Source organism: Jaculus jaculus, chromosome 2 (assembly GCF_020740685.1).
Source record: "Jaculus jaculus isolate mJacJac1 chromosome 2, mJacJac1.mat.Y.cur, whole genome shotgun sequence".
Lineage (NCBI taxonomy): Eukaryota > Metazoa > Chordata > Mammalia > Rodentia > Dipodidae > Jaculus > Jaculus jaculus.
In genome coordinates, this window is record NC_059103.1 from 190751130 (window position 1) to 190778945 (window position 27816).

Sequence of the window (27816 nt, forward strand, 5' to 3'; positions counted from 1 at the left end):
AGCTTAGTGGTTAAGACACTTGCCTGTGAAGCCTAAGAACCCAGGTTCAATTCCCCAGGACACATGTAGGACAGATGCACAAGGTGGCACATGCACCTGGAGTTCATTTGCAGTGGCTGGAGGCCCTCATGCATCCATTCTCCTCCCCTCCCGTCCCCTCCCCTCCCCTCCCCTCCCCTCCCCTCCCCTCCCCTCCCCTCTCCTCTCCTCTCCTTTCCTCTCATCTCTTCCCTCTCACTCATAAGTAAATAAAAATTTTATATATATATATATATATATATATATATATATATATACATACATATATATGTATATATATATGTATATATATATAGTGGTTTTTAAAATACTTTTTGTTCATTTTTTATTTATTTATTTGAGAGCGACAGACATAGAGAGAAAGACAGATAGAGGGAGAGAGAGAGAATGGGCGCGCCAGGGCTTCCAGCCACTGCAAACAAACTCCAGACGCGTGCGCCCCCTTGTGCATCTGGCTAACGTGGGACCTGGGGAACCGAGCCTCGAACCGGGGTCCTTAGGCTTCACAGACAAGCGCTTAACCGCTAAGCCATCTCTCCATCCCTGTATAGTGTTTTTTTTTTGTTTGTTTGTTTGGTTTTTGGTTTTTGGTTATTGAAGGTAGGGTGTCTCACTCTGGCCCAGGATGACCTGAAATTAACTATGTAGTCTCAGGGTGGCCTCGAACTCATGGCGATCTTCCTACCTCTGCCTCCCGAGTTCTGGGATTAAAGGCATATGCCACCATGCCCAGCTTTGAAAAAATATTTTTTTTAAATTTAGTCTGTTTCCTGGAAACTCTCAGATTTTCATGAATGACTTCTAGGGAGTGGAGTCAGGAGTAAGACAAGAGCTGGAAGGAGTCTGTGAAATAGGGAGGCGCTGCCCAGTCGTCCGTTTGGAAGAAGAGGAATGTCGAAAACCATACGCGCCATGAGCTTCTTACTAAACATGGCTTCGGTTTCCTCCGGGCTCCTTACTCTCTTTCTTAAGCTCCCACTCAGAACTTGACTCACGGATTCACAAAGGATTCTTTGCAAGCTCAGTCATCTGGTTTTCAGGTCTTTGCTGATCAGAAGACTTGTGCTAAGAGGACTTATATTGGGAAATGGTGTCAGTCAGGAAGGACAGTGGTGCGGGAAGTAAAGAGTGGCAGCCCCTTGTCAAAGGAGCCAACGGGAAAGAAAGATGGGATCATGTCACCTGCGCAAACAGTGCGGTCATGCCTGCCGGTCGTATCGGGGAAGGGTCCCTAGGCACAGTTTTACTCCTGTGCTTAAGAACGCATTGAGCGTATTTAAAAGTAGCTCCTAAAATGCTTGCCCATTTTATTTAAATTTAAATATTTAGTGGGAGATAAGTAGCAGTCATTTAGGTGCGGAAACAAATCTCACCTTCTGATGATGCTTGCAAATTAGACGACCTGGTGCTTCATAGATCTCTATTTGGAACTATTAAACTGCACTCTTCCGGTCACAACAGTGTTGAGAGGAGAATATGGGAGAAAGTGCCAGGCCGTTTATTTTATGACGCTAGGGCCGGGAGGTCCAACAGCTGAGACACAAGTGAAACTTCCTGAAGAAAGTCTTGGCAAGGGAGAGTTGGGTGGAGACGGCGGGCTTGCCTGGTGACATTTGCGCAACAAGGAGGCTCGGCATTCATGGGCTGGGGAATACTAGAGAAAAAGGGTGAGGGTTCAAGGGTCAGATAAATGTTGGGGAGGTGACAGTAAAATTTATGACTTCTGCTCAGTGGTGTTTATTAAAGTGCTGACGTGAGCTGTGGGATTTCAAACACATGAGATATATCTTGAATATTAACCAGTATCATCCACAGTGAAATGTTTAAAAAAAAAAAAAGAAAGAAACTAAGTTGCAAGGTGGCATATTTTGGAAGGGTGTGCCTTTTCCTTGGTGGATATCTAGCAAATTGTTTGGAGCTTTAAGAAATAACAGCCTGTCTCGTCTTTATTTTTGTGACAAATCATTTATCTGTCCTTGCTCAGGTCACATGGCCAGGTATACAGCCATCCTCAACCAGATTCCCAGCCACTCCACATCCATCCGGACCATCCAAGGGCCCCCTGGGGAGCCTGGGAGACCAGGCTCACCTGGAACCCCTGGAGAACAAGGACCCCCAGGTACACCAGGCTTCCCAGGAAATGCAGGTGTGCCAGGGACCCCAGGAGAACGAGGTAAGCTGGGCCACTTTCGTCACAGGTTATCCCTGGAGAACAGGACAGCAGAGGAGGGCGTAACAGTGTTTATGCAATGACCAAATTTGAAGTGACTGACCAAAAGGCATTCTTCCTTTATTGTTCAATTTGTTCTTAACTCCTGAAACCGAGAAAAGTGAGCAACATGTGTTTATAGGAACCACATCTCCTTCTGTGACAGAGGACCATCACATCTCCCAACTCACCTTATAAAAGCTTTTGAGCTGATGCAAAAAAGATGTACCCACTAGATGGATGAATTAAGAAAAGGTTCTGCACCCTTCGGGGCAGAGATGGCATTGTATGTGTGTCATAAAAAGCAGATAGCTTGATCTGTATGTATCTGCTGGTGGTACATATAAGGCCAGTCATTGTATGTGGCAGCAACTTAATAATGTCATGCACCAATGTTTTGTCTTTCCCACTAAAATTTCATTAAAATAGAGATCCTTGCTGGCTTATTCTTCTGCACTACAGGTCTTACAAATATTGTATAATACAATAATGACTCCATTTGATATCTCACCTACTTGGAATAATTGACCAAGACATTCATTCCAAAAGCAGATAGTGGAAATGTGGGGGTCTGGGATGACATATGAACCATGAAGCACGTGCTAGGAACAGCAGACAAGAGATAAAAAGAGATTAAAAAAAGAGAGAGATAAAAGTCTTGCCTGGCTGACTTTCTATAACATCGAACCAGAGACAGCTAACTCTTGTCTGTCTGCTTTGTGAGGGACCCCTCCTTTGTGAGGTGTGTGGAGTAAATCCCTCTTACAAACTCTGGGGCCAAATTGCAGATTGTAAAGACCATATTTCTCATCCATTCTTGCTCAGTGCCAATATGTGTTGTGCATTTCTGCCTCTGTTCTATGCAGATAGGATTTTCCACCCTTGGGAATGTCCTTGCTTCTTCTTACTTCATGTTCATCTTACTCTCAGTGCAAGGCTCTGCATAATCACTGTCTTCTGCATGGAGCTCTTTTTTTTTCTTTTTTGGTTTTTTTTCGATGTAGGGTGTCACTTTGATCCAGGCTGACCTGGAATTAATTATGTAGTCTCAGGGTGGCCTCAAACTCACCGCAATCCTCCTGCCTTTGCCTCCCGAGTGCTGGGATTAAAGATGTGCGCCACCAAGCCCGGCTGAAGCTCTTTTTAAAAAAAAAAAAAAATTATTTACTTACAAGCAGAGAGGGGGAAGGGAGGAATAGGGAGAGAAATATGCTCACAGAGCCTCTGGCCACTGCAAGCGTACTCCAGATGCAGGCACAACTTTATGCATCTGGTTTACGTGGATGTGAGAGAATTGAACCCAGACCTTCAGGCTTTGTGAGCAAACATATTTAACTGTTGAGCTATCTCTCTGGCCCCCATAAAGCTTTTTTTTTTTCTTTTCTGGGTTTTCAAGGTAGGGTTTTGCTCTAGTCCAGGCTGACCTAGATATCACTATGTAGTCTCAGGGTGGCCTTGAACTCAAGGCGATCCTCCTATCTCTGCCTCCCAAGTACTGGGATTAAAGGCCTGCGTCACCACGCCTGGCTCCCCATGAATCTTTTATTGGCCACCCCAGACCACAGCCCTTACCACCCCTGATACACTTACTGCCTCTTCCTCCCAGTTTCCTGCTCTTCAAACGTTGGGAAGCAAGGAAGGGTCAGCAGTGCATTGGGAATGAGTACACGCTGCTTGGTTCTGAGTAGGCGTGCCCTACATGGTGGTTGCATTGATTGAAATCCACTGATGACTTTTTTCTTCTGAAGGCTTTTCCCTGTGATAGGACACAAAAAGAGCCTAGTTCATTCCTTTCCAACACACCAAAGATCTCACCACCCGGAAGGAGCTCACCTCTGTCAGCAGGTCACCTCGGATGTGTTGAGGATGGAGACGTTGTAACTCGGGCAGAGTGCACAGAGCCAGCCCCTGAGCCACTCCCAGAAAGTCACAGGCTGTCTTTATTTTTTCTGGAAATCATCTATTTGTTCTTACCAAACTAAGTTTTTCCTATACTGTAAGATTCCTACTGTGATGAGATGAGAGCATATCACCCAGAAGTTCTTAAGTGATTGCCCAGATAGCTGCTGGACACAGGAATTTCTTCTGGTGTCATTTGTTTTACATGCTTATAGCTATGTCTCCCTCATGAACACAGAAGGCAGGCAAGCCATTTACTGTATTTAACAGACACATAGAGGATTACAGTGGCACAGAATGTGGGGCACACCACGTGAGCACAGGGACGGTGACTTTAGTTGGTTGCCAAGTGAGGAGGCTGATTTGAGGGATTTTCATTTGGAGTCTGTGAGCTCCGCATCCTCAGGCAAGTTGTTCAGCCATGGCTGATATCCATCCCTGCGAGGTGAGCAAGGAGGCTTTGTTCTTAGATGGAGAGAGAAAAAGGAATCTTTTTAAGAGAAGACAATAGATTTATAAACTGGTGTCTTCAGCCATCTGTTCTTCTGGCCCTTGAGTTTTGTGTAAAAGGAAGCCTATGGGCTGGAGCAATGTCTTAGCGGTTAAGGCACTTACCGGTGAAGCCCAAGGACCCAGGTAAGCCAGATGCACGAGGTGGCGCATGCATATGGAGTTTGTTTAAAGTGGCTAGAGGGGCTGGAGAGATAGATGGCTTAGCAGTTAAGCGCTTGCCTGTGAAGCCTGAGGACCCAGGTTCGAGGCTCGGTTCCCCAGGTCCCACGTTAGCCAGATGCACAAAGGGGCGCACGCGTCTGGAGTTCGTTTGCAGAGGCTGGAAGCACTGGGGCGCCCATTCTCTCTCTCTCTCTCTCTCTCTCTCTCTCTCTCTCTCTATCTGCCTCTCTCTCTCTCTCTGTCACTCTCAAATAAATAAATAAAAAATGAACAAAAAAAAATTTTTTTAAAGTGGCTAGAGGCCCTGGAGTGTACCTTCTCTCTCTCTCTCTTTCTCTTTCTCTGTCTGTCTCGCTCTCTCTCAACTAAGTAGGAAAATAAATAAAATATTTTTAAAAATACAAGTAAGCTTATGAAAGTATTGAGGGTCTCAACGTCAGCCAAAGTCAGGACTAGAAAATAAGAAACAGAGAGCACCCATTTTTTTTTTTCTTCTTGCTTTATAAGCTATGATATTCTGCTGCATTATAGGACCATTTTAAAAGATGAATATTTTGTAATGTGCAAAAGTAAGGATTTTTAGTAGGCAATCTAACAAGCTGTGAAAGCAAGACTAAAAGACATATGACCACTAAATGCTAAGGCACAGTATTCAAACGAATACTAGACTTGCCTAGACTTCGTGCGTTGGAAGACTCGCTGCTGCATCCACTTTGGCCCGTCAGAATCCTCTCTTCAGAGCGTCTGCTGTAGATTTTTCAAACGTGCTAAGCATGAGGCGCAGTAAGAGACGGCATATGTGTGCGTGCAAGCTCACGCAGCAGGAGCAGAAAGAGCTCTCTGACCCTGGCTTCCTGTTTTCTGCTTTCATTAAACACCTGCGGGGAAACCTTGGATTTTATTAACTCCGCTTGAAAAGTACTATTATGGTAGAAATATCTTTGGATAACTCTATTCCTTGAAAAATGGCCCAATATTCTTTGCATTTAGAGAGCGGAGGAAAAACGATAGACATTTCCGCTGACTTAGGAACGTGCTTTCCATGGCTCGCCAAGACATGGTATTTTTGGCTCCGTTTGCCTGTCTCCTCACCTGTCCTCTGTCTCCTCTCCTTTCAACACACCTTCAAAGTTTACAAGAACAGTAGTCTTTAAGCGATGGTCTCACTTAGAATTCCTCAGGATGGAAGGCTCTGGAGAGATCCTGCAGGTCCAGGTGCTCAAGTTTTCTGTCCAAAGCTTCCACTCATTTATTTGCCTATTTGGGGTGCACTGAACTTTAGAAGCTTTCTATATTACATCATGTGTATGCTATTCAGCTTAGCTGCTCACCCTCCCTGTTATGTTAAAGAAAAGCTGCACCTCCGTGGAGTACCGTTTGCTCACTCCTTCGTTAATACCCTGCGCTGTCCTAGATACAGGACTCTTCTTTGGACTCTTGCCATTTCAAAATCCAGGAGGGGCAGGATCAGCCCTCATACATTCTTCCTGGGCTTCCTGAACTGTTACAGTCCCAAGCCTGCTCTTCTAACTTCAGTGGCCTCTACAACGCTCATGGCCATGGCTGACCTTCACTAATTCTGCTGGCAAACAGACCTCTTGCTATCAGGTTTATCTTGCTATCAGGTTTATTTCCAACCTTACTCTATTAACATGTTCCTATTAACCAAGTCGACGGTGAGTTTATTTACTTGAAACAAGTTATTTACCTGGAATGATTTTTTTTTTTTACTTTCTTGAAAAGAACTAGGAAATTATTCTGATCTCTGTCTTCTTGTAATTACTCCAGTTTTTAGATTCGTTAAAAACTAGAGATTCTCATTGTGTGTTATCCATCCATAACAGCTGGATTTCATATTTGGTTTACTTTACATAATCGGCAGGTACTTATGCAGTACAGTGTTTATGTAAGCTTTTCTGGATTGCCCATGTGTGAGATAATACTATTATTTGTGATTTCAACCTACTCAGCACCAAATTCACCTGTCAACTATTATGCATAGGCCTGTGCATATGCTACCTCGTTTGAGGACTGGTTCAGATTAGAAAGGTATATGAAATGTTACTGACTACGCAAGTTGGGAGACACCAAGTGACCTGAGCTGTGTAGAAAGTAGGTGGTTTCAGGATTCAGAGGAAGGTTTTGATGTGGTATTTGATAAGAAGGGGTGTTACTCTGTATTAAGCAAATACTATCCATTGGCTACAAAGCACATTATATAATGCTCCTAAAAACTATGAGAACAGGATTATCTCCATTATTTTTGTGATGCCTGGGGATCAAGTATAGGACTTAGGACATTCTAGATAGCTGCTCTACCACGGAGCTACATGCCCGTTGTCGATTAGCACCCATCTCCTTCTATCTCAGCTGGCTTTGAAACTGCTATGAGGCTGGGCCCAGTGGTGAACTTCTGATCCTCCCAAGTGCAGGAACCACAGCTGTGCAGCGCCATTCTCACCCAACATCAATTTTTCATGAAGAAACCGAGGTTCACGTGGGCTGTTAATTATTCAGAGTCACAGAGCAGAACAAGGCGCCCCGGATCTGAACTGTGGGATTCCAAAGTTCCCACGGCTGTGAACTCTGTCCTGTTGCTGTCTGGATTAGCTGCTACTGGGGGGTCTCACAGACGAGAGGCCAGCACCCTGCAGAGCCTGGCAACCTCTGTTTCAAGATGGATACTAAGAGCCACAGATTCAAACATTCAACTTCAGGGTTGGGGAGATAGCTCGATGGGCAAAGTGCTGGCCACATAAGTGCAAGGATGAGAGTTCAGATCCCCTGGAACCATGTAAAATACCTAGTGTGCCACCAATCCCAGTGCCAGACAGAGGGAGACAGGAGGATCCCAGGAGCTTGCAGAGTAACTTGTCTAGCCCAGTTGGTGAGCTCTGGGTTCAGTGAGAGACCCTGTCTCAAAACCTCATTTCGGGCCTGCAGGTATGACTTAGTGGCTAAAGGAACTTGTTCCACTGAGGTTTGGGCCCCCAGAACCCATGTAAAGCCAGATGCAAGGTAGCATGTGCATCTGTAACCTCAGTGTGCCTACCACAGTGGGAAGTGAAGTCAGGAGAATTCTAAAGCGCGTGAGCCATCTTGTCTGGCATCCGCAGTGGCAGAACAATAAGATGGAAGGAAATAACCAATATCCCAAGGTTGTTCTCTGACCTCCACAAATACTCTGTGACATACATGCTCTCATATACACACACGAAGGTAACATGACAGCGATCAAGTAAGACAGTCAACATCAACCTCTGGCTTCCATGCTCATGCAAACATGCACACATGCCTGTTCATACACACATGAACTCATACACACACACATATGCATGCCACATACAAACACAAACACATGGAAAAAATACATGTGACCTGTTGCATTAAGCAGAATGTCCTGACTCCTGTGTGACTGCATGCCCTTTTTGCATTCTCATTTTCTATGCCGTGAGAGTCCTTTGGTACCAGTGGCTGTGCAAATGACCTAGTGATCTATTCAGTAAGTAAGAATGTAATGGAAGCCGGGTGTGGTGGTGCACGCCTTTAATCCCAGCACTCAGGAGGCAGAGGTAGGAGGATCACCATGAGTTTGAGGCCACCTGGGCTAGAGTGAAACCCTACCTCAAAAAACCAGAAAAAAAAAAAGAATGTAATGGAAACATTCTGCCTGGCCATGCAATTTAGCATGCGACCGTTCTCCTAGGAGGTTAGCAAATGCTCAATGAGTCTGACTAGGAAATTATCCATAAAGAATGATCTAGGGCTGGAGAGATGGCTTAGCAGTTAAGCGCTTGCCTGTGAAGCCTAAGGACCCCGGTTCGAGGCTCATTTCCCCAGAACCCACGTTAGCCAGATGCACAAGGGGGCGCATGTGTCTGGAGTTTGCAGTGGCTAGAAGCCCTGGCGCGCCCATTCCCTCTCTATCTGTCTCTTTCTCTCCCTCTCTCTCTGTCACTTTCAAATAAATAAATAAATGAACAAAAAAATATTAAAAAAAAAAGAATGATCTAAAATGGTACTTGGGAGTAAAACAGTAGAAATTCTGCCTCTATTCTAATACCCTGAGGGTAATGAAAGAGAAGACTCGAATGATGTAATTCATGCTTGTTTTACTTCTGACATATTAAAAGAGGAACCAGTTGGACATCTCGTATTTAGATGAGATAGAATGAAATGGGTTCTAGCCTCGCTCATGCATGGATTTGCTTCCTAGCATCCCCACTTATGAGCTACGTGACCTTCGCCCCTTAAGCTTAAAGCTTCTCTCAGAATGGTTATGCATCCAACCAATGAGTGTTACAGAGCATCATTGCATGTCAGGTAGGGTGCTAGAGTTGATGGCATGGTGGTAAACAGGTTTACATTTCTTGACTTTCGTGATATTTTACTGTCTACTGAGGAAATAGATATTTTTAAAAAGTCATGAAAATTTAATTTCAGTTTTGATACGTGCCATGAAAAGATAAAGGATGCTATAGCAGCATAAAAAAAGAGACTTACGTCAGTGATGTTTCATCTGAGGTGTGAAGGTTTAATGAGAAATTTGGCATATTGGAGCTGGAGCAATGGCTCAGCAGTTGAAGGCACTTGCTTGCAAAGCCTGACAGCCTGAGTTCGAGTCCCCAGCACCCACATAAAGTCAGTTGCACAAAGTGGCCCATGCATCTGGAGTCCATTTGTAATGGCAGGAGGCCCTGGCATGCCCATCCTCTCTCTGTGTGTCTTTCTCTCTCTCAAATAAACAAATTAATAAACTATTTTTATTAAGCATGTGCTTTGTATGGACACATTATGTGTTGGTACCATCAATTCCTTCCTCCCTACCCTCATTCCACTGAGGGCTCTCTTCAATGGGATTATTAGTATTCTCCCATGGGGGTGAGTTATGAGTTGTGAGAGCAACAGTCAGTCATTGTGAATAAAAGATGTTTTTAAAAATAATTTGGAGTCAGGTGTGGTGGCTCATGCCTTTAATCCCAGCACTTGGGAGGCAGAGGTAGGAAGATCTCGGAGAGTTCAAGGCCAGCCTGAGACTACATAGTGAATTCCAGGACAGCCTGTGCTAGAGTGAGACCCTACCTCAAAAAACCAATAAATAAATAAATAAAATAAAATAAGGTTAAAAACAATTTGGTGGGGCTGGAGAAATTGCTTAGCAGTTAAGGCATTTGCATGTAAAGCCTAAGGGCCCAGGTTCGATTCTCCAGGTCCCACATTAGCCAGATGCACATTGTGGTGCACATATCTGGAGTTTGTTTGTAGTGGCTAGAGGCCCTGGTGCATCCATTCTCTCTCTCTCTTTCTCTCCCTATGTATCTAATAAATAAATAAAAAGATAAAAAATAAAAATTTGGCATGTTAATGAGGTTGTTGGGGATTGAGCATTCTAGGCAGAAAAAACAGCATGCACAAAAGTCCTGAGGAGGGAAAGAGCTTAAAAGCATTAAAGCAATAATTCTCAACCCTTGATACTATATTTTCTGCGTTTGTCACATATATTTCTCATATCTGTTACTAGTCCAAAATAAAATTCACAGATAAGAAATATGATATGCCTTCATGCATTGATCAAACAAACCGAAAAATTAAATGGGGAAATAGGATGCTCTCTAGTGTAATATAAAGGATGAGAATGAAAGCAATTCATGGTAAAATACTTTATTCCAGGATGTACACACACATTGTACTTACATCATTTCATCAACTCAGAATTCCCTGCACGTACCAGGAACCTCTCCTAGGGATGCCCTGGTGAAGCTCACTGCTTTCAACAGCAGAAAACAAGCCAGCATCGGCTTAGTTTTGTGAGTAAAAAGAATGGGGGCTGGAGAGATGGCTTAGCGGTTAAGCGCTTGCCTGTGAAGCCTAAGGACCCCGGTTCGAGGCTTGGTTCCCCAGGTCCCACGTAGCCAGATGCACAAGGGGGTGCACGCGTCTGGAGTTCGTTTGCAGAGGCTGGAAGCCCTGGCGCGCCCATTCTCTCTCTCTCCCTCTATCTGTCTTTCTCTCTGTGTCTGTTGCTCTCAAATAAATAAATAAAAAATTAAAAAAAAAAAAAAAGAATGGACCCAGGAGGAGATGGAGCAGGGCAGGGGCCACCTGATGTAACCACCACCTGCTGCATCTGGTTATGGAATTTGCACTTCACCCTAGCAGCAGATGTAAAAACCATCTAGTTTCTCCTCAGGTTGTTATGATGCAGACTAATGCCATTCTGCGTTTCTTCACAGTGAAGATCTGCTGAGCCAACAAATACATGTTATTATGCAAATTAATGTAAATGACCCTGGCCTAGAGAGTATTCCCAAACAAGCCCAAGTGGAAAAGAACTGACCTTACTCTAAGGCTGTAAGTCAATGATGGTACCTTTAGAGGCTCAGAAGTGGCCTTAGGTCAGAGAAGTGCCATCCTACACTAAGCTAACCCATGTCTGTAACCCATGGAAGATGTGAGAGAAAAAGGCTGAGTCTTCTGTAGAAAAAGCCAAGTCCCAGATGGATTTAAAGCTTAGAGAGAGAGAGGTAGGTTTCTTGTGTTCAGTATTCCTGTGGTTAAAAAGAGCTCTGAGAACAGCAGGGATTTGGCAGAGAATGTTGGTAAGAAATCCCGATCAAAGCACCACAGCGGCTCTGAGCCAGAGCTGTTGCAACACCAAGGTTAATTTTTTTTGTGAAAATTCTCAGTGCCCTATGTATCCTGTTTCACTCCTGGAAAAAAAAAAAATTATTTCTGTGGGACAGATCAACTTGATTAAGGAGAAAGCATAGCAGCGTCTCATTGGTTGTTGCCTGGCAATTCAATATTTACAAGTCTTGCTGTGAGTTTTGTGTTACTGGTCATTGACATTTGCATGACATGACATGTTGCCTTTGGTCCCGTCACTGCTGAAAGTCTGCTGGAATATGCTTCATTTTCTCCTCTCCTGCTTTATATTTTTGGAGAAAGAGAGATAGCATCCCCTCTCTGACTGAATGGTCGTTGAGTAAAGTCCAATTTGAATTGCCTTTAGAGCGAGACTTTGCTCTGAAAACTTGATGGCTTGGTTTCATAATGTTTGGTCACCCTAAGGCATTGGCAGTGAATGTTCTTTCCTTTCCCTTTTTTATATCATCTTACTTTTTTAGTTTTTATTGCCCTTATTACAAAGTGATTCTGTACATTGATCATGGCTGCAGAAATGCAGTGTATTAGTGACCTTTTGTTTTGTTAACAAATTAACTTAGAGCTTAGTTGCTATGCGCAACAACAATACACAGTCTCTGTTTTTATAGGCTAGAGATGGTAGTGTAGCTATGAACTTTGAACCCAGAGTGTCTTGTAAAGTTGTAGCAATGACTGCATACAGGGATGATATGCAACCAAAGGTTCAACTGGGATAGAGGACCACTTTCTGGAATAGCTTGGGGCTGTTGGTAGGGACCCACGGCTCAAGCTGGCTATGAGGCCCAGTACCATAGAACCCTCACAGTCTGATAGCTGCTTTCCTCAGCATCAGTGACCTAAAAGAGAGCCACGAGAAGTTCACAATGCCTCTGAGCCTAGTCTCAGAAGCTACAGGCTTTTGCATCTGCTATCTATATGTCAGAGATAGTGGGGGGTAGGGGGGTTACAAAGCACAATTCACCCCTAAGCAGAAGAAGAAGCAAGGCTTATTTTGGAGGGAGGCAAGTTAAAGTCTGTTAGTATATATTTGTCATCACCAGGCATGATGCTATCATCCATTAGAGTCACCCACAACCACCACCACACACACACAGTGTGATTCCTGGTACACCAATAAATGAAGGGGTTGTGGGGGGTCGGTCACTCTGTACCTTCTCATCGTCACCTGTCTTGTGTTTTCTTTCCTTTAGCTTTCCAAAACATTCCAGAGCAGGATTTTTTTCAGAGGGAGTAGAAGATGTAGGTTTGAGCACTAAAGAAGTCTAGCACAGACTGGAAAGACGTGTTTGTGGAATGCTACCATGTTTTAGAGTCCTGTTTCTAATTGTAATCAGGACAAAACTATTCTCCAGACAAACATGAAGAATTACAATCAAAGATCATTGTCAAATTGAAATTAGATTGTCTTTTTACTCTCTGTAATTACTGGAACATAGTTTTGTTACGACAACAAAAAGCTCTAAGTAGCTGTTATTGAAACTTTTTTTTTTACCAAGGAAAGCAAAAAAATTGTTTTCTTGCCTTAAAATATGTTTAGACCTTAGAGAGTCTATGTAGTAGTTCCAAACAAATATTTAACAACTTTATAGAAAATTAACACAACTTCATTACTGTATATGTGTGACACACATCATTTAGTATCCAGGTGCAATATACTGTCTTGAATTGGATTTATTGGTTTTACTTTTATTAACTTGTATCTCTCCAAAGACCAAAATATATTTTTCCTGTATCCCCCATAATGCTTGGAATACAGTAGTTATTTTGTGAATTATAAATGATTTGTGGTGCTGATTACCTCTTGGCTAGCTCTGTGGCTTCCATTGCTCATTCACACTAGCTCCATGATGAAAGCAGAAGCCCCTGTGGTTATAAACATCCATACTGAGAAGCGTAGCACATGACTGCCAAGTGAACAGTGTAAGCAAGTCACTGTCATGATGTAATTGTAGCCAGAAGATCAGGGTGAGATTTTTAAGTAGGAGCTTTTGTTATACTGAGTAAGAGAGAAAGGAGAGAAAGGATGAAGGAGGGAGGTGGGTAAAGGAAAAAGAAAAACTCTTTTATTTATTAAAAGTCACCTTTCCATTTTCTAGCTCTTTGGACCATGGACATAAATAAGTGCGATAGAAATGTAGCATGTACTAATTTTTATGATAAAAACAGAGTTGTTCATATTCGCTGTGATGAACCATTTTCAGTGGTTTTTATTTTTTTGATATGGCTTTCAAAGAAATAGAGATATGATAAGCTGGGCATGGTGGTGCACACCTTTAATCCCAGCATTTGGAAGGCAGAGGTAGGAGGATCACCAAGAGTTCGAGGCCCCCCTGAGACTACACTGTGAATTCCATGACAGCCTGGGCTAGAGTGAGATCCTACCTCAAAAAAAAAAAAAAAAAAGATATGATAATAAATAAATTTTCCAAAATGCATTTCCAAAGGTAAGTCAAAAATATACACAGAGAAGATATATGCATTGGTCTTTCCAATTTTCACTGGTTTTAGATTTGACATTGGTGTTAAATTCTTAGCGAAATATAGCAAAATAGAGTGACTTTTATGAAGTTCTTTGTAAGTCTGGATAAATACAATGAGGCTCCTATATACAAGATGTGCTTATCCAATAAAGATTTCCTTCATGCTTATAAGGGCTAACAGGTTGTAACACAGTTTTGTTTGAAGTTCTTGCCCCAATTCCTTAATGCTCTTTTCTCTCCCAAGTTTGAGAGTATTGTATCATTTTTTTGTTCTACAAGAAATTTGAAATTGAAATATCATCAACTGATTGAATATTCATGCTGAATTATTTTATAAACCTTAGAAAGTTGCTCAGTTTTCCATTAATTTCAAACAACATACTTTTTTAGTAATCAGTGTTGCAGTCAATGTAATCATGTTAATGGAGAATAATTGATATTTTTGAAATAAAAGGTCATTTGGTCTATATCTTTAAGGTCACATTGTCAGTGGTAAAATTAGGTCAACAAAAAGCTGGTTTCCTGGTGCTTGACACGATCCTCTGTGCCCTTCTGCGACACACTTGCAGATGTGAACTGTCAACCTTCAACCCTACCATGGGGCCCAAGTTCTTAAACATTTTTTTTTTAATTTTTATTTATTTATTTATTTATTTGAGAGCGACAGACACAGAGAGAAAGACAGATAGAGGGAGAGAGAGAGAATGGGTGCGCCAGGGCTTCCAGCCTCTGCAAACGAACTCCAGATGCGTGCGCCCCCTTGTGCATCTGGCTAACATGGGACCTGGGGAACCGAGCCTCGAACCGGGGTCCTTAGGCTTCACAGGCAAGCACCCAACCGCTAAGCCATCTCTCCAGCCCGGGGCCCAAGTTCTTGATGACTGTACAACTGTCTTCTTCACTTTCTCCTCCCTCTGCCTGCCTTCTCATCATCGTCCCCTTTGTCTCTATACTTCCAGGGGTGATCGTGGCTCCTAATGATACTAAGTTATAGGTTGCTCCTTTATGTGACCTCTGAGCCCTTCTGTCACCCATCTTATTGTGTGTCTGCGAAACTGGCTTTCCCTGAAAGATCTAGTGTGATTTGCGTTTTTCCAGCTGAGCCGTGATTATTTAAAGGTGACAGAAATGACCAGCTGTTAACAGGGCAGCATGAAGAAGGACCTTTCACAATGTTTATTACCGTTAAAACAGCTGAGTATTTTCTATCTGTGGCCATTTTTAAAATAATTTCTTTTATCAGCTGGCTATTTTTAATTCAATTTTATTTGTTTGGAAGAGAAAGAGAAAGAGATAGAGATTTGGTGCACCAGAGCCTGCAACCACTGCAAATGAACTCCAGATGCATGAGCCACCTTGTGTATCTGGCATACATGGGTCCTGGGGAATTGAACCTGGATCCTTTGGCTTTGCAGGTAAGCATCTTAACTAGTAAGCCATCTCTCCAGCCCATATGGCCACTTTTTCATGAAGTATGAAACCCCTCATTCTTGGACTGTCCTATGGATCAAACAGATAGAGACAACAGATCCTAGAAAAATGAATGGGGTACTTGTTGAACTGAATACAGTTACTCTGGTTTTTTTTTTTTTTTTTTGCAAGTGGGTACTAAGTGCCTTGCACCTAGCAGACGTCTGAACCCATGCTGAATGAAGAACAGGCCATACTTGTCCGTCTTTGCCAGCATTTCCCAGGCAACAGACAAATATAACACAGCTGAAGCCTTGCTCCACAGGCTCCAACTTTTTGGTACGATGACAATGAAAGCATTCCCCAGACCTTGCATATCTGCCTGGACATAAATCCTGGGAGGTCCTGTGAATGTCAAGCTTCAGGAAGAAGTGACTGTGCTCTTCAGAGGAATATGAGATGCCAACGCAGAGTCCTGGGGATAACAGTGGGCAGAGGACAAAATATTTCTCCTTGGAGCCAACAGGTTAAGGAATGTAGGAAATAGCCAAATGGAGGTACATGCAGTCAGTGGAAGTCTAAACCTCATTATTGCTCACAGGAGGGGCCAGTGGGCACACTGAGGAAGGAAATTGATAAATAGAGGCCGGCTGCTAATCCTGATGACAGAGGGAATGTGTGGACTGCTCCAGCAGGAAGTCTGGGAAGTGCAATTTGAATAAAGCAAGAAATAGCCTCCAGGTCCAGCCAGGTGGAGAGGAGGCGAGTGTATTGCTTATGTGAAGATTTCTCTGTGCCAGTCTGCCTCAGTTGAGGTTTTGACTCTGCTCCTTCCTACCTCAGGGTGGGTGACTCTGTACCACGGTATCTTTCTGGGTTAACAGCTCTCTTGTTACCGTGAAGACTAAATGAGCTTGTGCAGGTAAATACCTGACTTTCAAAATCAACTGAAGTAGGCTTGTCTAGGAAGCCCAAGGGCCCATTTTCGACTCTTCAGATCCCATGTAAGCCAGACACACAAGGACACAAGCAGGCAAGGTTCCACCTGCATACAAGATGGCACACGTGTCTGGAGTTCGATTATAGTGGCTGGAGGCCCTGGTGCACCAATTCTCTCTCTCTCTCTCTATCTCACTCTCTTGCATAAAATAAAATCCCAGTCTGTTAGGCTTGCCTCAAAAAAAAAAAAAAAATCCAATGAAGTAATCTGTAGGATTAGATGATCCTCTATGGACCCCATCTTCTGTCAAAGTCTGCCATGGAACTTTGTACTTCATTCCTAAATTCATTCAATCAATAGTTTGGCAGGTTTTAAAAAAAGGTACTTTAATAGTGTATGCTAACTATACAGAATAATGGGTTTCATTGTGACTTTTAAATATATGCATATAGCATGTGTGTGTGTGTGTGTTTGGTTGTTTCTAGACAAAGTGTCAGATAGCCCAGGCTGACCTTAAACTCACTCTGAAGCAGAAGCTGTCCTTGTACTTCTGATCCTTCCGCCTCCATCTCCCAAGTGCTGGGATTAGAGGCTTCTGCTACTGCTTCTAGCTCATACAACATACTTGGATCATATGACCTCTCTTGACCTTTCCTCCCTCCCCTTAATAGCTGAATGCTCTCTAAGTGGCTGGCACTGGGGCTTCCATGAAAAATTAAGCTCTGTGATTTTCTGAATGAGAAGCAGAATCTGGTAGTGTGGAGTGGTTTTAAAGCAGACTCTTGGGAATGAATGGCTGTAGCAAATGTGCCACCCCGACAGAGGATGAGGATGATGGGAGAGGCTGTGCATGGGTAGAGATAGAGGACAGATGGAAAATCTGTTCTTTTTTTTTTTTAATTATTTATTTATTTATTTGAGAGCGACAGACACAGAGAGAAAGACAGGTAGAGGGAGAGAGAGAGAACGGGCGTGCCAGGGCTTCCAGCCTCTGCAAACGAACTCCAGATGCATGCGCCCCCTTGTGCATCTGGCTAACGTGGGACCTGGGGAACCGAGCCTCGAACCGGGGTCCTTAGGCTTCACAGGCAAGCGCTTAACCGCTAAGCCATCTCTCCAGCCCAAATCTGTTCTTTTACTACATTTTTCTCTAATCCTACAACTGCTCTAAAAATGGCATATTCAAAAATCGGTAATGAGATAAAGAAAGACATAGAGAAGGAAGAAAAGGAGAAGGGGGAAAGCAAGAGGGAAAGATGAGAGAGAAAAAGCTTCTTTTAAAAACTATGCACATTTTGGGCTGGAGAGATGGCTTAGCGGTTATGCGCTTGCCTGTGAAGCCTAAGGACCCCCGGTTCGAGGCTCGATTCCCCAGGACCCACGTTAGCCAGATGCACAAAGGGGCACACACATCTGGAGTTCGTTTGCAGAGGCTAGATGCCCTGGCGCGCCCATTCTCTCTCTCTCTGCCTCTTCTTCTCTCTGTCTGTCGCTGTCAAATAAATAAATAAAAATAAACAAAAAAAAACTATGCACATTTCAATCTTGTCTAAATCATATTTTTGGTAAGTTTGAGTCTCTTTGAACAGTGCTCATGCAGAGCACAACTGTAGAACCTTTAACTTAAACGAAGCTAATTATAGACAGCTCTAGAAGGCTCTTGACACCTCCACAAGAGGAGCCTGCTTTTACAAAGCAGTGTTTACATAACGGAGGAGTGAGAAAGCAAACCTCAAACCAAGTTGTAGCTTAAGGGATTCTGTCTATTGATCTGTCCAAGACTATGCTTGCTTGTGACTTGCACGGCTAACTATTGACGAAGACATTCACTTGTTTTGTTATTCCCACTCATACTGGGCCACCTCGTCATTGTGCGTCTCCCCTTAGATACGATGCTACAGAGAGAAATAAGCCCTGGTGCCCGTACTTAAAGGATTCCTAGTTTGGAGGCTAGACGGGCATGAGAATAGCTATGTGGTGGGATCAGTGACTTAAAGGAGGCACGGAAGCCATCACGTATCTGGTAGTTCACTTGACAAACATTCTTTGTTTACATATTATGTGGAAGACACCACTTAAAGTGTTGGTATATAGCCATGTGAAAGACAAGTAGCCCTTGCCTTCTTGGATTCACTGTGCAGCTGCCTGTTACGACTAGGAACAAGGGTTTCCTTAGGACTTAAAGAACAAGGCATAGTTGTGGAGGCAGAAAGTGTGAGAACATGTTTTAGAACGGAGAATCTCCTAACAATGATCCTAGCATCTTTGTGAGAAAGATATTGTCTCCTAGCTCACGTGACACCATCTCAGCACTTCATGCATTTGTTATGGTGTATGGCTATATTGAGTTTTTTTTTTAATATTTTTAAAAAATTATTTATTTATTTATTTGAGAGTGACAGACACAGAGAGAAAGACAGGTAGAGGGAGAGAGAGAATGGGCGTGCCAGGGCTTCCAGCCTCTGCAAACGAACTCCAGACGCATGCGCCCCCTTGTGCATCTGGCTAACGTGGGACCTGGGGAACCGAGCCTCGAACCGGGGTCCTTAGGCTTCACAGGCAAGCGCTTAACCGCTAAGCCATCTCTCCAGCCCTATATTGAGTTTTTAAAGAATGACTGTATGGCCATCTCTATAAGCTTTAGGTGTGCCTACTTGAAGACTGGTATTTTAGGATACTTGATTCTCCTGCCTTTTAACCAGGTCCACAGACATATCAAAAATATCTCCTGATCTGTTTTTGATCTGTGTATATGCTTAGCCTTTCATTTTAATCCTCATGATTTTTAAGAGACAGGAAGGGAGTGAGGGAGGGGAATAAAGAGAGAGAGAGAGAGCGAGAGAGAGAGAGAGAACCTACAGGCCAAGCTCTGGTGTCATGATGAGAATATCCCTTTAATATGAGAATCATATGTGTCCACATGGGTAAATATCAATATAGTAGCCTGTGGTTATACAGTTGTGAAATATATAATACCTTGAAGGACAATAAAACCCAAATATTTCAGTTAGCATGTCATTGTATCCTTAGACTTCCTTTTTTCTTTCCTGAGACATTTTTAAGGGCTGGATGTCCTTAGGCTCTTCATCACTTACCTTCCTTGTGATACAGATAGTATTAAATTCTATGTAACTGTAAAAAGCAAAACAAGATTCTCTACTTTCAACCACCTTTTTCTTTCTTATGAATAAGGCAAGGATGGGTCAGAAAGCTGGGGGCCTGTTTCCCTGGAGCACTTTGCCTGCAGGCTAATCTGATGTTCCATGGGGAGAAAATCCAGATGATTCTGCAGCTTGGTGAGGTCGGGAGAGGTCTCTGAGTCACCAGGCAGTTAATCAGGGGCATCTTGGTGTAATGTCATCAGCATGTTTTATTCAAAGTCCTTCACAGTCAGTGTTTCTTGTGAGGACAGTAATGTGTATTCTAATAGAAGATGGATTTTCACTGAATGCCCAGAGGCACTTCAGAGTACAGGTTCTGACGACCGAGGAAGCTCCTGTTAGCTAAAAGGAACTAATTCCGCTTTGCTCCTAAACTAATACCCAGTGGATTACTATGACGGCTTGAATTTGTAGTATCTCCCAGAAGCTCCAGGTTTGAGTACTTGGGCCCCAGATTGTGTTGCTGTTTTGAAGACTGCAGAACCTTTAGATGGTGGGGACTGGGTGGCAGAAGTAAGTCGTTAGGGATGGGTATTTGAATGCTGTACCTGACCCTGCTTCCTGGTCTACTAAGATGTGGCTCAACTACCACTACGGCCTCTGCCATCCAATATAACGCAGCCCTGTCTTGAATTTATGTTGGGCTTTGTATCCCGTGATCCTGTGATGGAACCTGTTAAGTTAAAGAGGTGTCAGAGTATATGATTCTTTGTGGGTTTTTGTATCTGGGGAAATGTATATTTTGTTAATAATACTGTAAATTATTTGGAACAAGAGGTCGGCCCAGTGGAAAAGAAACTTCAATGGGTTGAGATTTTTATGGGGCTGAGCCAGCCAAATCAAATACAGGCTTTCCTGAAGCTTCCAAGTTTTTAATGGAAACTCACGCTCTTCAGAAGTTTGTTGCCTAATTATAATTCATGCCTTTTGCAGATATATTACAGGGTGGACCAAAAGGAAAATGTTAGACATGTCCATTTGTGACTTCTATTGTGTTCCGTGTGGAATGCCAACTGCATACGTTGAATGCAAGTGGCATGCAAAGATGCCGACCATTTGCTGGCAGGCTATACCACGTCAAGGAGGAAGGAGAAATACAGATGATGATACCTAACTTGCCTTCTATAAGACAATTTTCATAAACTACCCATGTTAGAATTTAATCTAAAAGTTCCATGATCCCCATAACTTTAAGCTACCCAATTTCATTGTCCTGATTAGAGAAGGGCTTTTGCAACATATAAAAGTGATCATTATCATGTAATTTATTTTTTATTTAATTCTAAAGAGAATATTTTCTTCTTTTTTTTTCTTTTCTTCCTAAATTTTTTAAAAAGGTCTAACTGGTGTCAAGGGAGAGAAAGGAAATCCAGGCATTGGAAGTCAAGGTCCAAGAGGCCCCCCTGGACCAGCAGGTAAATCTTTCTACCTAACAAGAAACCGCAAAATATAAACATGTATGTTCACTTCATGTTGCAGGTGAGACATCCTTACATTGCCTGTAATCATTTTATTTCTCTCTCTTTCTCTTTTTGGCAAGGCCAATGTGCTAGCAATAATCTGCCTAATATACATGGCTAAATCGTTACAGGACATCTGGGCTCACATTGGCTGTACATGAGTTAGGCTAGGTTATACTAAGAAATAAATCCAGAAAGCTTGGTGGATTGACTCAGCAAAGCTTTATTTCATCTTCTCAAATGTTGATATATACGAGGTGAACCTTCCTCCATGGTTGTCCCATCGACTTCCATCAAGGATCAGGTATCCTCCACGCGGAAGACACAGGCGGGCCATCAGTCTGAACATGCTCGATGCAGCAGTGCGCGACTTTAGGCTACGCTGGCTGGAATGAGTCCCGCCTCCCCAGCTGAACAGCAAGGGAGGCATGAAATCTAGAGAAACGCAGGGGAATTCCAAGAGCACTATTAGTTCCTGCTGTGCTTGTTTGGCCAAATGAGTCTTGTTTTGTGTACAATATCATGTGCTTTTCAAATGGTCTCCAGATGGTCTGACTTGCTATTAGAATTATAAGCTTGCATCCCATTATACTTGTAATCCCAGTCATGGCCACATTGAGTCAAATGTTTTGCAGACATTTTTTTTTTTTTCTCTTCAGTATAACAATGGTTTTGGAATAGCTCTCTAGGGGAGGTTCCAAAAGCAATAGCTCCATCTTGCATATGAGTACTTCTATTATTAGAGGTTGTATGAGGAGCTGGCAGGGCACCCATGTGTTGAACAGGAAGGGTGGCTGGTGAGAGTTGGTCAGTTGGAACTGAATGTACCTGAGAGCCACCACAGTATTCAAACAGAAGGTAACACTCTTTTCCACTTTTCAGCCCGGTTCTTGTTCAATAATTTGATTTTTTCTTGAAGAATGCCTTCTAAACACTGTTAGAACACAGCCTATAAACAAACATATAAAACTGAGAGATGGCTTAGCCATTAAGGTGCTTGCCTGCAAAGCCTAGGGACCCAGGTTCGACTCCCCATAGCCCATGTAAGCCAGATGCACAAGGTAATGCATGCACACAAGTTCATGCATATGTACAAGGTGGTACACGTGTCTGGAGTTGGATTGTAATAGCTAGAGGCTATGGCGTGCCAATTCTGTCTCTCTTTCTCTCATAAAAAAATTAAATAAGGTGGCTGGAGAGATGGCATGGTGGTTAAGGCACTTGCCTGCAAAGCAAAGGATCTAGGTTCGATTCCCCAGGATCCACATAAGCCAGATGCACAAGAGAGCACAGGCATCTAGCATTCATTTGTTGTGGCTGGAGTCCCTGGCATGTCCATTCTTTCTCCTTGCCTATTTCTCTCTCTCTCTCAAGTAAATAAAGAAAAAAAAACCAAACCCAAAACCAACCTGAAAATTTTCTTAAGTTCAAAAATATTTTTTTCATTCCCCCTATTTTCACCTAGTATAAGTTCTTAAGTTGTGTAAAATAGCCTGAAGTCATTTAAGTTAATATCCTGGGCCCAATTTTAGACTCCTTTCCATTTGTCTCTTCCAGGATAATTTTTTTTTCAGATTTAGACTAATTTAATTAACAGAGACCATAAGCCAATACTATTTTACACAACAATTTCAAGTAGGTTCTGAGGCTGTGGTTTGAGCGTATTCCTATGTGTATGTGTATAGAAACGTGTATACCTCCACATTGCACTCACAGAGAGCCACACTGGAAAACAGTGACTCTATTGAGACAACAAGTCGGCAGCACTTTTCTGTCTTCTTAATCTCCAAGAAGTCATAGAGAAGAAAACGCTTTACTTCCCCAGATTTTGAAGCTTACTATAAGCATTGACCTCTAGTAGAATATGTGACTACTACACGATCCTCTGCCCAGAAAAAATCCTCTTTAGGAAAAAGCACCCAGTGAGTAGAAAGACTTTTTATCCTAATTGTTAAGACATTACAAGATTGCTTCTTGGAAGAATTAATTTAACTTAGTCGTGGTCTCAAAACTCACTCTCTACTCACCTCTATGGTAAAAAAAAACCAACTCCTCATTTGTGACTGGTTCTTAGGACCTTCTGGGGAAAGTCGACCTGGCAGCCCTGGGCCACCTGGCTCTCCTGGACCAAGAGGTGCCCCAGGTCACCTGGGAGTACCTGGACCACAGGGTCCTTCTGGACAGCCTGGATATTGTGACCCCTCATCATGTTCTGCCTATGGTGCAGGAGGTAAGTGCCCACCTGCTGTAGGCTCTGAGCAGTTTTACTATGGTTGGTACTAAGATGTCAGTAGGATGCTGTGCAAAGTTGAGCAGCGAGGGATGCACATTCTGGGTGCTTCATTCCCTTATGTCAGGCAGAGGCACCATCTATAAGGTACAAATGCTGTATACACCTTAAGAGGAAAATCAAATAATAGCCCATCCAAGTTCTCGTCACTTCTAAATGATGGTCCACAATGCCTTGGCCTTACACTGGATCATTTGTGGGATATAGCTGAGCCTTTGGGGTCTCCTATAATATATTACTGCTGTGGTGTCACCATAACATGCTGTGAAATTTTACTCTTATTTGTATGGAAGCCTCAAGTATTGACCTTCCCCTTTAATAAAGAGGACCCCCCTCCAAGATTCTTTTGGGTGACATATTGCCCACCACATGTGTTTTAGGTGACCAAGGAGAGTTTTAAGAAGAGATTAAAGTAGTCATGCTGTCCTTGCTTTGTTACTAGCTACTTGACTGAAAGATTTAGCTCCTTGAACATATCTACAGTCTGTATGTTGTACCATGGGGCCCTTTCAAATGTAGTTACTCTCATAAGGTAAGGGGTGGGGGATGTTGAGGATAGCTATGGGGCACTAAGCTTATTAGTCAATGAATTTAAATTTTCTGTTTCATGAGAAATTTAAACCTAGTTGTAAGAGTAAATTATCAATGTTTTGATGATGTGTTTTTCTCTGTTCACCTTTTCCTTCTCTGTTCTTTCTAATCTCCTTGCCCCTTAAGATCTGATCCCTTACAATGATTACCAGCACTGAAGTGGCCATCCTGCACTCTGGTTGCATTGGGCTGGACGTTTGGCTATGGACACAGAACCGTCCTTTCACCACCACTAGGCCCCTGCCCCTAACAATGGACAACCTCACCTTTTCCTGCCTTACCTTTCATATCTTGTGCCTCCCTAACTCCAAACATGATGGGCAGATACCAGTGGAACTTAACCAAATCAGAAAGGCCAGTTTTAATAGAAACTGACTGCCCATATTACTCTCAATAGAGGTCTATGATTGTACACGAAGAATTTATCCCAGACTCCTCTATACAAAGGCTCTGTAATACCATTAATGTAATGTAATGTAATGGTGCCTTCTCCTCTTTCCTGCTCCCACACATGATGAATGAGCATCTACCCTTTTGGTCCCTCACTGTTTTTCTCTTGATGTCTCCCTCTCCCCATTCTCCCATGGTGATGGACTTCTAACATGAGATTGATCTTTAAATGTTATTTTTCTTTTATAATTTTGCCACATTTTCAGGGTTTCTTTTGTAAATAAAACATATACTATTTAAGCAGTTGTTCATGATTCCAGTTTCCTAACACTTTCTCTAACATCTTTCCCTTTCTCCTCTGCTAACTGTGAAATCTCATGAACAAGCAATGAGGTGGGTTAGACAGCAGCTCTTTATCCCTACGCTCTGTGGTTCACTGACCAAATCTATATGTCTCTAAGGACCTGGGTGAGGGGAGAATGCCCATTCGCTGTTCCTGGGTCCTATCAAGTCCCCACCCCCCCACTTTTCCTCTTTAGCTCCCCATCCAGATCAGCCTGAATTCACCCCAGTCCAGGATGAGCAGGAAGCCTTGGACCTGTGGGGTTCCGGAATCTGATGAGCTCAGGAGATGTTTGAAGAACTACGGCAAGACCTCTTAAGGAACTTGACTCACAAAAATGATGTCATGTGGTTTGTATGCTACTTTGGGGGGAAAGGCTCATTTCAGCAGCTTAAATATCCTCTGTGAATCATGTTATTTTTAACCAAAATGTTATTTTTAATACATGCCCTTAACCTGTGACAACATAGAAAGATTCCCCTATGCTGTTTTAATGGCATGCTGGGTAATTTGGCCTTTTTCTCAAAGAGAGTACTCAAAGAGGAACTGGGAGAGATAAACTGCACCCCGGAAATTTTTCTCTGTTAGATGATCTCAGGTGCTAAGTGAACAAGATAGACGTGGCTACATTGGAGTGGACATGGGTGGGGGGCAGCAGAAGAATGAATTTAAAGATTCCAGATTATGCCGCTTACTCCACCCCTGTGGAACGGCCTTGCTGATAAGAGGAAACCATCACCATTTGGTAAAACTCCCTCTTGCTGAAACTGATCTGTCCAGCTCCGAGATCATTTAGTAACTGATTTCATGGGCTCTCAAAAAACAAATGCTAGACTTTCGTATTTGATAAGTTTAAAAAAATGATTCAGTTTCTCAATAGTTTCTGACTCAAGAAAAAGAATGCCTGTTGACCAACTGTAATGTGAAAGACCCATCTTTGAAGAATAATTTGTCCAGCAGTATGTTCCAGGGCCTGCCTCTCCTTCACTACAGGGACTACTTTGTACATGAGGATACGTTTTGACAGACCTATTTTTTATTCTTTTTTGTAAGCAAAATAAAAAAAAATTAAAACAACAGGTGTGTATTCTTTTTACTTCATTTATGAGTGCTGCCATCAAATCTGTGGTCTTAGTTGAAGGTATACCTGGAAAACAGCAGTTACCATCCTTGACGTCAACATTTCAGCTGCCACTCCCTCATCCTCAGTGGAGTAAAAGGCTTTAGTAGAAGGATCAGTGGACTGAAGAGACAGAGACGAAGCTTGTTAGTCATTTATCCTCTACCAGGCAGCAATGGGAATGCAAATGTACCAATACTGCCCAGCGAGTGTTTACTAGTGGATAACCAAGGAGCCCCTGTCTTCCACTATTGAGAAAAAAAAACCAAAAAATAGATGGTCGAGAGGAAATGAATGTAAATATCACAGACCCTAAGCCATTAAACTAGAACTAGTCTTTTTCTCACAAAAGAAAAATCTAAGAATTTGAAAAATATTTGAGTTCTGTAATGGAGTGCTAGGGATCCAGGAAAGTCCTTGAACCCCAAACCCTAGGTTCATTTCTAATTTTAGTCAAATAATTGAATAAAAAAAAAGACTGAGAAGGACAATTATTAAGTTATTTTTTTTTAAAAAAAATTTATTTATTTATTTATTTGAGAGCGACAGACACAGAGAGAAAGACAGATAGAGGGAGAGAGAGAGAATGGGCACACCAGGGCTTCCAGCCTCTGCAAACGAACTCCAGACGCGTGCGCCCCCTTGTGCATCTGGCTAACGTGGGACCTGGGGAACCGAGCCTCGAACCGGGGTCCTTAGGCTTCACAGGCAAGCGCTTAACCGCTACGCCATCTCTCCAGCCCCAAGTTATTATATTTATTGAGGGAAGTACAGAGCCAAGGAAAGGCACCCACGTGGCTAAGATCCCATGGGGAAGGTTTGCGAAAAGCATGGAACAGGAAGAGAAAAGAAAGTTCAAGGAGCTCCTGCCATGTGGGGAGCTGGAGGGGATAAAGGAGCCCATTTCCAGAGGAAGGGCTAGGGGTCCCTCCCGGCTGGACATGGGCCTTGGCCTGGGCCTGGGGAAAACTCCCCCACAGCTAGAAGTTCTCAAGCAGTCAGAGAGCCTGCCCTTGCCTTGTAAAGTATTTATGACCTTAGGGTGGTGGGCTGTCTTCGGGCTCAGGTGAACCAGAGGGACAGCTGTTTGGTTAGGGCTAGGAGCTGTTTCACAAAGAAGTTAGCCCTGGCACCAAGCTGAACTTGACCAACCGCAACGGCAACATTTAAATCCTATGAAAGACCTCCCTCCCGGGAGGGGTCCTGGCTGTTTGTGGAAAAACAGGTCCCTAGGGAACTAGGCAAGAGATAAGTCAGATCATCTTGGATTTCTAGCAAGTGCAAACTTTCCTGTGCTTTTTATCTTCAGGGGTCCAGTCACCCTAACTCTACCCCCTCTCAGTTCTCTTACTTGCTGGTTGAAAAAAGAAATGCAAGAGCCCTCACAGTGCAAGCTCCCTTTGCTGTGCGTCCCTGATAAAAACTAATTTTAAAAGTCTAATTTGAATAGACAGTGAACAGGCAGTTGGCATCTATCCCCCCTCACAATGCATGAGTCCTTATAAAAAAAAAAAAGGGCCAAAAATAAAATTAAAAAATAAAAAAGAGGGCCAATGAGGAGGGAAGCTTGCACAAGGCCAGTCAAATTAGCCTGATCCACAACCCCCTGCAAGAACTCTCCCAACTTAAATAACAGGGGGTGTGATTATTGTCCCCATCATCTGGTAAGCCAGATCTCTACCATTTCCAATTCTCTGTGACATTCAGTGAGTGACTGTGGAGATGACTATTCTATGTATTTCAGAGTTTTGCTCTTGGAAACAGAATAACATGATGTCACTCCAAGGACTTTGAGTTTGTTATAAATGGTGAAATATAAACCATGGGAGTTTCTAATCCATCCTTCTCAAGTTGTGGAAAATATCCTTGGCTTTGGTTTTCCTTGGTAATCTGATCTTGTTTACTGAAGCCACAGAGAAGTTTCATTAGTTTATAATGTGTCATCACTTGTACCCAGGATATCAGCTTTATTGAGTGAAATGTTCAAAATAAAAGGTGTAGCACAGATTCCAGATTTGTGTGTTTACAATACATTGTTTATAATAAAGACTGATTCAAGTGCATTTTTGCTGGCTTGCTTATTTAGGTAGGAAAATGCTTCTATCTTTATAGCTATATACGCTTTTCTGAAAGCAATAGGTCA

The 27816-nt window shown here is 42.8% G+C and overlaps 1 protein-coding gene across 5 annotated transcripts in view; it reads left to right on the plus strand.

The window, feature by feature from the left end:
- The window catches only part of Col14a1 (collagen type XIV alpha 1 chain), a 252858-nt gene extending 227228 nt beyond the window's left edge, over positions 1-25630 (plus strand). For 4 of the 5 annotated variants that reach the window (XM_045144601.1, XM_004661366.2, XM_045144602.1 and 1 more), the window contains exons 45-48: positions 2024-2212; positions 20817-20894; positions 23014-23169; positions 24750-25630. In XM_045144601.1, the coding sequence (XP_045000536.1) occupies positions 2024-2212; positions 20817-20894; positions 23014-23169; positions 24750-24829 (503 nt within the window). In that variant the 3' untranslated portion in view covers positions 24830-25630. Of the gene's footprint in view, positions 1-2023; positions 2213-20816; positions 20895-23013; positions 23170-23946; positions 24511-24749 lie in introns of those variants that run through there. The other variant, XM_045144603.1, reaches the window with a different exon arrangement.
- Positions 25631-27816: the final 2186 nt, after the last annotated feature.